Source organism: Hoplias malabaricus, chromosome Y (assembly GCF_029633855.1).
Source record: "Hoplias malabaricus isolate fHopMal1 chromosome Y, fHopMal1.hap1, whole genome shotgun sequence".
Taxonomy (NCBI): Eukaryota; Metazoa; Chordata; class Actinopteri; order Characiformes; family Erythrinidae; genus Hoplias; species Hoplias malabaricus.
The window spans coordinates 76,507,387-76,518,531 of record NC_089820.1 but is presented as its reverse complement, the minus strand read 5'-3'; the positions used below and the strand labels follow the sequence as shown (position 1 = coordinate 76,518,531).

Sequence of the window (11,145 nt, the reverse complement as noted above, 5' to 3'; positions counted from 1 at the left end):
TTTCATTCAGATTTATGTTAGATTTTTTTCCTTCTGCAGACTCTAATGATACATCAATTGAGTTTAAATAGTTAATTAACTAAAATGACCCCAGCTCTACTCTACCACTGAAATCATTCACACACAAAGACATTTTTGGGAAATTAAACCTAGTTAAAACTGCTGTTTTTTCTCAGGAAGCTGAATGCTCTGTGATGCTCTTCCAACCTGGTAGAAGCTGCTAGGAGAAAATTGTATGTGGTGCATGGACTGGTCAGTTGACTGTCTGTCATTCATGATCTGTGGTTTCTGACCGAGTATGTCATGCTTATACTTTCTAGCCATGAAAAGGAAGAGGTTGTGGTTATGTAGTGAAGTGGATCTGAAACAGACACAGAATAACGCTACTTCCAAGGGCAAAGCGATGAGAACAAAAAGAGGTGAACGAGCAAAAAAAAAAAAATCATTGTGAATGTGCATCAGACACTAATATGTCCTCATGTTGAGTACCAAAGGAGCTTGAAGTGTTTTTAAGCATGATAACTGAAATAGTACTGCTCTTTTCGTTATCAAACATTTTAAGCCAGGGTAGGTGACTGGGTAATGTATAGAATGCTTTTTGCGTGAAATCTACTGCATATGCACCCTTCACCATACAAGCACCTCCCCAGAAATTTAACTGTAACTCATTCATTCATTCATTATCTGTAACCTCTTATCCAATTCAGGGTCGCGGTGGGTCCAGAGCCTACCTGGAATCATTGGGCGCAAGGCAGGAATACACCCTGGAGGGGGCGCCAGTCCTTCACAGGGCAACACAGACACACACACGCATTCACTCACACATTCACACCTACAGACACTTTGGAGTCGCCAATCCACCTACCAATGTGTGTTTTTGGACTGTGGGAGGAAACCGGAGCACCCGGAGGAAACCCACGCGGACACAGGGAGAACACACCAAACTCCTCACAGACAGTCACCCGGAGCGGGAATTGAACCCACAACCTCCAGACCCCTGCTGCGCCACCGTGCCGCCCTTAACTGTAACTCATGGCTATAAAGACAGCAACAACTATGATCTGTCAGCTGTTGGAAAGACATGGATCAAGTTGAGGAAAGATTAGCTAAGGTACGTCCATAATTATGAACAACTTCACACTACAAAAACACAGGGAATCCATGACAAGCATGTATGTAGAGGTTGAAGAACCAGAAGCAGTCATCCCAGAGGAGAAAAGTGCAGGTGTTGTGGGTTGTTTTCGTTCCATCACAAAAGTGTAAACCTTGCATAGGGCATGCCATTTAAAGAAAAAAAAGCCTTGTTTTCACACACCATACACCTACCTCATGTCTCATTCACATGTAATAAATAACCAACAGCTACAGCAAAGTATAACAAACTCCATAAAACAAATCACCTACTCCACCTTTAAAGCTAAATGGTAATTAAAGTTGTCCCCAACACTCAAATATTGTTTGCTGCAACCAACCGCCGTGAGTAAATTAAGCTTAGTGCATCACATCTGTAAACTCCTGTAACCTGAGCCCGTAAAACTCCATTCAGTCTCATGCTGCATCTCTTGAAGACAGCTACGGAGAGACCCAGATTTTGGTTTAACATCACACAATGATTAATGTTGCAAATGCTCTTTTGAAGTCTGTGGCATAGTTAATATTCAGTAAGTTCTTAGGCACCTCTTTCCTGTGGAAATGAAAAAAAAAAAAGTTTTCCTGTTAATTGCGCCTGGTTGGGTTTGAACCCCTACTTTCCCAGTAATTTTTGCAGCCCTGGAGGTCTTGGATATGGACACGAAGAGGTTCAAATGAGCCATGGCTCACTGTGTACAGTCTTGTCAAAAACAGTTGTTCTAAGTCTGAATGTTCAGATGTACATGGATGTGTTGTAGATGTTGCTGGGATAGTGGTGTAGACCGTTTAGCTCTGGTTTTTCAGTTTTGTGACTATGTGCAGTATTTTTATGTCAGTTACAGCAGGAAACTGCTGATACCTCACACTGGAGCACTTAGACTGTAAAATATACACACTGTAAAATATCAGACTTTTCTGTTTACATTGTGTCTTGACTTTTATGTTCTCTTTATTTTAACACCTTTTAAGGGCTTTCATGAATGTGACCTGCTGCAAAAACGATATCCAAACGTAAACAAATCTGAAATGTAGAAGAGGTTATGATGAGAACACTTCAGTGTTATTTAATATGTCAAGACATTTTAATAAAATAAAACTTTTTAAAATTAATTACTCAGTACATAATACGAAGTGAGACATAACCCTTTATTTGATTAACATCTGCCGAAACTGTTAGAAAGATCTAACACTAATTGTCCTACAATCTCATAATAAACCATATTAAATGTGTCTAAAGTGGAACTACCACTATCAAGCATCAGGTGGTAAACGTCAGTGTTTACAGTGTGGGCTTTGGTCTCTGTAAGATACTGTTACATTAACACTGGCAGATTACCACCTCAGTGGAGGAAATCTTTCTCTACGATCGTGTTTTAAACCAAACAGACAATCATTTACCAAGTTTAGTTTTACATCAGTGGAAATGAGACTTTCGTAAGCATATCGTCCCTCTGTCTGGAGTTCTGGGGTGTTGGTTCACTAAAGCCCTATTCGGACGGGATTAGTTTTACATGGGGAACTGGCGTAATGTAATATTTCCACAAGATGTCAATAATGTTTATGGTGGTTTCACACTGGATAAGAAATCTCTATGAAAATAAGAGGTGGGAGTGGCTACTTGATTCACGCACTGCTATCACACAGTGTGGATCAGACACATCAGAGCTACAGGAGTTTTTACAGTGACACAACTGTTCTGAGAACAGCCTAAAAATATGCAGCCCTCGTCGACCTACAGCCACCAGAAATGTCGTTTTGTGGATTTTATTGTGGTACTCCTTTTCAGACAGAATTAAAACTACTGAGATATATATAATAATTATTTTACCCCAGGTCCACAGGTAGAACTAATCCTGTCCGAATACTGTTTATGTCTGTCATTCCATTGCAGCATGCTGTTGCCATATGGCAACGTAATGCAAATAACTATTTATTTATTATATATTTTTTATTTATTTTATATTTATATATTTATTATTTATGCTATTTTGCATGTGTATTTCACTGAAAATAAAAAATCAAAGCCATGACATTTAAATAAATCAAAAACTTGGATCTTAAAACAGTGACCAAAACTATGCAGGGCTGTAATGTGTGAGTCGTAATTTGATCTTACAAGACATCCATCACAGATTCATCGATTTTTATTGAATATTTTGGCACTTTTACAAAGAAATAAATATATATTCTCGAATGTTATACCATCAGTGTCTCCGTTCTGAATGGAGATTCATTTTACATTTAAACTGTAGATTTGTCCCAAAATTATAATCAGTTTCTTTCAGTGAGAGCCATCTTTTCTCAAAAATCTCAGGATTTTGAACAAAGGCAAAACACGCCAACGCTCTTTTTAGTGGACAATTAAAAATTCACAGAGAGATACAAAAAAATTTGGCACAAACACCAGAAATACCAGAGTTTTTTCTTCTTTTTGTCAACAATGGAATTTAACATGTAGAAAAAAATGCTCAACAAAGACTTTTGAACTATTCTGTACATGAAGCAGGAAATAAAATGAAGCTGACTAATGATACACAACAGTTTAGCTGGAAAGTACAATACACTTCAGTTCATATGATACATTCATAGTTCAAGAGTCCACAGTACAATGAGTCCACGAGTCTGTTCTACAATGAGTCCATTTTAAACCCGTGTAGAGACCCAGAACATTTTCAGACCTCCCCGCCCTCATTCACCCCCCCTCCCCCGGTCTCTACATGGCACAGTAATGAAAGCTAATATATCACCACCTAGTGGCAGGCAATATGTATTACAGACATCCACACACTTCCACAGCTGACACTGGTTTATAACAGCTTTGAGACATGGTCGTTACCTTCTGAGCTTTTCCTGCTCAGAATGACAGCTGGTGTCAAGAACATAGAAAGCAGCAGATTTATTTCTTCATCTTTTATAATTTTTTTTTGTTTGTTTTGTTATTTTTTTCATGCAGGCACACAGCTTCTAGCCCACTATCTCCACTAACATAATTTTTCACTGTACATTCTAAACATGGTTCAGGAACCGTTACCCTGATCACTAACAACTCTTGGACCGCTCTTCATACTATTTATGTTTTGTAAGTTCTGCTATACTGAATACTACAGGAATACTCCATCATTTTCCAACCCTGTATTTGTATTTGTTCGTTTGTAGCAGATAATCTATAAAGCTCCGAGTCCTGAAACAGAATTCTAACAGGAGCCAATGGCCAGCTGCTGAATACAAAATAACTTTTGAACTCTGGCAAGGCCTGTTTGGTTAAACTGGAATGTCTGTAGTTGAAGTCACATTGTCGCATAAATAGAAACATTTATTCACAGAACGTATTTATTTCCATTTTTAAGAAAGTCCCATGTGAGCTCTGATTAATAGACGATAACTGATTAACCCAAAACCTGTTCAGCTCCAGAAACAATTTCCAATTCTGGCTCATTAACGTCCACTGCTGTTCTCACTGCAATGTTAAACTATTAGCTTTTAAAGGTTAGGATAAAACAAAATGCTGGAGTATTCTCAACGTACGCAACAGTAACGTATTTGTGAACATGCGTAAAGGTCTCTTCGGTTTTAGCACAAGGTCCTGTAAACGGTACGCTGTGTTTGTGATGTTTGCAGGTAGTTACTGATGTAAAATATTTGCATTTATTAGGAATTTTAAGGTCTATGCCACTGTGTGCACCTCAGACTCGTGAATTTTACTCACGCAAATGGAAAATAAAAAATCTCCACTGATAAATATCCCAGACCAGAATTATGCAAAGCAGTTACAGGACGATCACTGAAACACATCAAGCCACAAATGCTCAGAGCAGCCTCCTCAACTGTTACCCATAATCCACCAGGAAAAGGCTGCAGTAAAAGCACATATTGCACATGACGCTAATCTTTTCCCCATTTCAAAACTTTGAATTCACAGAATAATGACCAGTACAAATGTGAGGATGGTCTATACATTGTAGGTGTTTTTTTTTTCTTCTTTTTTTTCCCTCTTTTACCCCTGACATCTGAGGTCTTGGCCTCCTACTGACTAAAGAAATAAAATCCAAAAAGTAATGCAGTACAATCGATAGATCTAGCTCACTCCCTTAGAAACCTGATCATGCTTATGTCCCAACAAATATATAACAAATAATATCTATGATTGTCAGTAGAGTTTTGGTTCATTGAGTATATTGACATCAAACCGTATTTTTTTGTAAAGGGTTTGAGAGTTAATTATCCCTTCATTCATTTTGATCATAGCCCTAAAATTTATTTGCAGTTGAACATTTTCACAGTCCATTGTGCCCTACGGCTGGCTTTCTGTGTTAGAGAAGAGAGTTTTCGAACTTTAAAATCGAAAGACATCAATAGTACATCTGTGAGATACAATTCAGTGTCAAACATCATTAGCATAATCATCGTTATTTGTTAAAATAGAATATTTCTATTTATTTCTGACCAATAGGCACTTACATGAGTTGGTAATACACAAAACATGATGTTTCAGGGCCTTTTTATATGTAATAATTAAACCAGATATTTTAATATTTTAAAAAATAAAACTAACCTCAGAGTGGGATTTTCTGTTAATGTCAGTGAAATGTTTTGCAAAAACGACTGATTAAATGTTAAAAGAGTTTTACCACAAACTTTACAACACAAGACACATATTGTCCCTGTCCAAAGAAAAACAGAGTTCTTAAATTCTAACTACATCATCTGAACACAGCAGCTGTCGTGTTAATGTTTCATTATGAATGGACCAATAGAAATGCTCCAAAATCATACGTTGTCTGTAACAGCTTCTCTAGTTAGTTCAGGGTCGCAGTGGGTCCGGCGCCTACCCGGAATCACTGGGCACAAGGTGGGAACACACCCTGAAGGTGCGCCAGTTACTAATCCCCATACCGTGTGTTTATGGACCATGGGAGGAAACTTTATGCCACAAGATTACTTGGAAATAAATCTTTGGACAGCGACAATATTTAATGTTTCTGCTCTGTCTGAGGTTTCCTTGTTTGAAAGCATTATTGAACTTACATTTTCTCATAATTTGAACCGTAAAGGGGCATGTTTTTAAAACCAGCCTTTAATGTGAATAGTCTTGTTTATCCTTGTTTTTTAGGCTTGTGTGTGTGCGTGTGACCAGAATACTTCAACAAACAGCTTGTAATGCCCCGTACTGAAGAAAACCTCACATAACCACTCCTGTAAATGCACAAAATATACACACAACCTGCAACTTCCTATCAGTAGCCAGTTAGCAGAAGAACAGCCCGCTATCAAGCATTTGCTCCACAAGTAATTTAAGTTCTGCAAAAGTCCCTCCCACCTCAAGATAACTGGATTAATTCAAACCTACAGACAAAAGAAATCAGTCATAAACTACATTTACATGGATTTAGGAGCTGATTCACGGGTCTTCTTTTTGACATACTCTGTACTTGTGGCTGATTGTTTAAAAAAAATACATTTTAAAATCTCTTTAGAGATTCCATCTGTAATCATTTTCCGCATTTTATACAAGCAATTCTAAGTATATAGGACATATTAAAATGGTCACTTTGATATACATTTAAGTTTGCAGATAAGACAATATCAAAATATCTATTTTGGCACTTTTTACAATGACCATTTTACAAATTGTAATATACCCATCATCCCTTTGGAAATCTTGCTGGGTTTGTACTTTTCTCTCTGAATGTATTATAGTTCTATTTATTTATTTATTTATTTTCTGGGGGGAGGGCTTGTTAGTTAAATATGGACTTCATTTCATTACATCAATATACTCACAGTGATCAATAAATCAGAACACTGCATTCTGAGCCGAAGTTGTTATGTTTGCCCCTTAAATATAATGGGGTCATTTTCAGTAGTACTTACTCATGAAATGCATATGTTTCAAGTCAGTCTGACCTGTTTTCTAAGTACTATGACGAGCTCTGTCCCACCGATTTAATTAGCTGCTAATGAGAATGGAAAAATGTATTTATTTCATGTCATTTACTTTTCTCAGTGCTATTTGGCAGAAATCTCCAAAACTGGGATTAAATAGAAAGCACTGCAGTTTTAGCCTCAAAGCTTGAGTGTAAAAACACATTTGGCAAACCGTGAGATGAATGAGATGGTTTGATTTTTACGAACACTCTCCATAAAATATGCATTAATTTTCCCCCAAAAAATGTAAATATAATAATCAGTGATTTATTCCTTTAACTCGTCAGAGATACGTGTACAGTAAAGCAGTGCTTTAAGGCCCTACTCTGTCCTGGCTGTAGTGGGAGGGGTTGAAGGGGGTAGGCTCTTTTGGGGGAGGAGCCTCATGAGGCCGGGCCATTCAGGCGCTCAGGTGGGCAGGCTGAGGTTGGCACTCTCGGCCTGGGGGCTGGACATGCGGATCTGCGAGCTGCTCTTGCTCAGGATGGACAGCTGCGTTCCCCCGTTCACCCCACTGCTCGCTAGCGAAGGGTGACGCTGCTGCTTCAGGTCCACAGCAAAGTACCTGTTCACCGTCCAACTGCGCCATTTCCTCTTGATCTCCGACTGCACCTTCAGGCAGAAACTTGAAAAGGTCATTTTTTAATGGACTCAGCTGTAAGGGTACACGCGCTCTCCCACCTGCCCTCATCTATCAACACAAATCACTCTCTACACTCTTCTCTAATACACCACACAGGAAACAAGGGAAACTCACATAAAGGAATACTTCTTAATCTTCATCCCTATCTGTGGCATCTGTAGTGTGATGAAGTAAAGCAGTAACAGCCCACTGACTTGAAACTGATGTGTAATAATAATAATAATAAACTATTGGGTGATTACTACATTCCAAAATGGGCATAGGACAATGTTCTCAGTAAAAGCTGGGAGCATGGGTGGAGGTCAGGTACTGATGTTGGTTGCTTAGTTGTGGATCATAGGTTCTGGAACTCTAGCATAGTGACTATAATCCCATGTCCAGCTGTTCCAGCACCACATTTCATTTTATGCCCTTCTATGGAGATTACACAAATTGTGTGCGCACAACTGAACATCTGTGTTCACAATCAGTGCAGCTTAAATGAGCTGAGTTGAATCTTTGAGGAATCGTCTGTGGTAATTGAACATATGCTGCAAAAACTTCAGATAAAGATTAGGCTGAGTATTACTTGGCATCTTCCATGTGTTTGGCAAATATCTTAAGAGTTGCAGTCTTCACAGATTTAAAGATTAATATCAGAGACAAACTATCTAAGAACAATGCTGCATGCACAAATATTTATTTAGTCATTCAAAAGGCTTACCTCTCCATTCAGAAAACAGTAGAGCACAGCCACCACAAAGCCCTGGAGAGAGAGAGAATGAGATTGCAGTCAACCAGTGGTCAGTGGTAATAGATGTGATAGCCTCATTGCATTTTAATAGTGTTACAGCATTCACATTTATAGTCCATAGTGTGATTGTGTGAAATGCTTCATAATGAACAGCGAGGCAGCACTTAAATATAACACTTGTTGTGTGTCATTTAATCACTCTCTGGGTTCTGGGTGTCTGCTGAGACAGGAACATGTTTCTTTTGAAAGCATTATGTCGCCTAGCAATGGATGAAAGCTAATGCATGACAGTTAAGACACTGAATGTTTAGCAATTAGCACTTATTTAAGAAGGGGGGGGGGTCTCACTATAGATAACAAATATGCACCAGGAATAGATAAACCATTTCAATTTGTGAACATTCATGAAGATAAAATACTGTTTTTATCAAGTGTTATCACAGGAATATGGAAAATGTTGATGCTAACATAAATCAGTCACTGTAAAATATAGCAGTTTTGCTAGTGTTCCTCAATGGATAACATTGGCCCATTGGTCAAGATATTTTGGTATAATGGGAAAAATGTTGCTATTTATATTGAAGATAACATCCTTCATTAGTGGACAGCTAACCCCGGTAGTGTCCTGTGTTGTGCCACTGAGCTGTAAGTCAGTGTTAGCGGTTAGTGGTAAGCGGTAAGTTAGTGTTAGTGGCTGGCTGCCACTGTTACACTTATACAAACAAGTGCACATTTCCTCAGGCTATTTTTAATAATACAAAACATTTTCAAAGATATTCCTCTGGAAGCTGTTGAAACTTAGTCACACTGAATTATAGCCTGCTCAAAGCTTTTTGTTCATTCTGTCTGCAGTTGTTTAAGCTAAAATCTAATCAACTCACGTGGACACATACATCCTGCTTTTTAAAATGTGGGCTCCAACTATTAAAGGAACACTACCTAACTTAAAATTTACCTTAAAATTACAACTTCACAATAATTTAGATGCTCCACTGAGCAGTAAAATGTACAATAGAGAAACTAGAGTTGCTACTCTGGGGTCAGCACTGCAGAAACTGCACTATATGGAGGAGGGTAGGAATCACACCTCCCTCCTCACAGTGCTGTAAAAATTAATTACACTAGGGGGAGCCCAAGGAGCAAAATAGCTAATCTTACCTAGTGTTCCTTAAAATAGTTTTTAAAATTAATTTCAAGAATAGAGCTAACAACAAAGGGATAATGATTTCAGTATTTATACTGTTTGTCCAATTGAACACCAAAATTCATCATGTTCAAATGGACTATGCAATCAGATGTTGTTAAATGTACAAGGACCTGGGCCGTCATGGAAATTTACCTGGAAAGATCCGAGGCCCAGTTCGAACACCAGTCTCTCCCTCTTGCTGACGTCCTCAGGCGAGAAAGCAAACACAGTGTAATGGATGCCAAAGAGAGGGATGAGCAGCAGAGTGGATCGAGCCAGTCTCCTGAAAACACAACACAACGTCCAGCTCATCAGTCCATCGGTCCACTGCCTCTCAAACCATTCAGTCAGCATAATATACAAAACAACACTCTTATGGATTATTACAAAACATAATATCAAACTTCACACAGGAGTGATATCGCTCAACACACTGCAATATCACAGTGGGTTACACAAAACATACAACAATATAGTGTGGGATTCCAGTAAGGCTGGGAACACATACTGAGATATCGATAAATATAGATATATATCGATAACATCCTTTTTGTTGTACACATGATTAATGTCTGTACTCCAATCCATGACCTGAAACCCCAAAATATCTTACGTTTCCTCTCAACCCTGAAGCTAATAAGCTTTTACAGGCAACTCCTGAGGAACATGCCACAAAATCAAAATATAACTTTCTAAGAAAACTTGATGGATGAGTCTGAAAGTCTGCAAATGCCTGATTTGTGTGTGGTGGAGTTTGCAGAACTTGCAGTTTCAGATTTAAAATAAACTTAAAAATGAGCAGAGATGAGCTCATGTGAAAGATGGCAGTAGCTTACATTCAAACTCAGTCTCTGTCGCCCCTTGTGGCACAAATAGAAACTGTCCTATGTTCACATATATACAATGATTACTACAGAAGAGCGTAACACTAATTGAACATTAACACAGAGTACAAAAAGTCTCCAGTTTATATTTTTGCCAAAAATTAAAACACTAAAAAAAGAAAAAAATGGTTTTGAAATAAAGACATTTAATTAATTGATTATTTCTTGCACCTTTGACTAGAACTGTGTATCTGAGAGCGCAGGAAATATTGGCACTAACCAATGATGTCTCTGTGCACACTAAAGTTTATTAAGATGTCTACTGAGTTACAATCAGTAACAAAATGGCGGCAGTTTGTGCTTAAACATTACAAACCCTGGTTCCTATCACCTCCACTGTATAAGAAGAAGTAGTTTTATTAATTAACAATTTCACATGAATCAAAATCAGTCATTAGACGTTTCTTTATGTCCCCATTGTGTCTCTAATACTTAGAAAAAAATGAGGTTGTTTCCAGAAATGTAAGACTAAGTTCAGTGCATGGTCTGCTCCTTATAAAAGCTTAATAGGATTTACCAATAGCCATAAACACAACTATTTGGTCAGTGAATCAACAGACAGAAAATCCAGGAAAAAAAACACATTTTTGTTTGGGAACAATCTGTAATTTCTTAATCAATTCCCAGAAATTACAAGTCATTC

General features: G+C 38.1%; 1 protein-coding gene across 6 annotated transcripts in view; it reads right to left on the bottom strand.

The window, feature by feature from the left end:
* Positions 1 to 3,266: 3,266 nt before the first annotated feature.
* LOC136678104 (pituitary adenylate cyclase-activating polypeptide type I receptor-like) overlaps positions 3,267 to 11,145 on the bottom strand; it is a 33,889-nt gene continuing 26,010 nt past the window's right edge. For 3 of the 6 annotated variants that reach the window (XM_066655947.1, XM_066655948.1, XM_066655951.1), the window contains 3 exons: positions 9,772 to 9,901; positions 8,403 to 8,444; positions 3,267 to 7,681 (listed from right to left, as the gene is read on the bottom strand). In XM_066655947.1, the coding sequence (XP_066512044.1) occupies positions 7,457 to 7,681; positions 8,403 to 8,444; positions 9,772 to 9,901 (397 nt within the window). In that variant the 3' untranslated portion in view covers positions 3,267 to 7,456. The remainder of the gene's footprint in view (positions 7,682 to 8,402; positions 8,445 to 9,771; positions 9,902 to 11,145) is intronic. The other 3 variants (XM_066655949.1, XM_066655950.1, XM_066655953.1) reach the window with 1 other exon arrangement.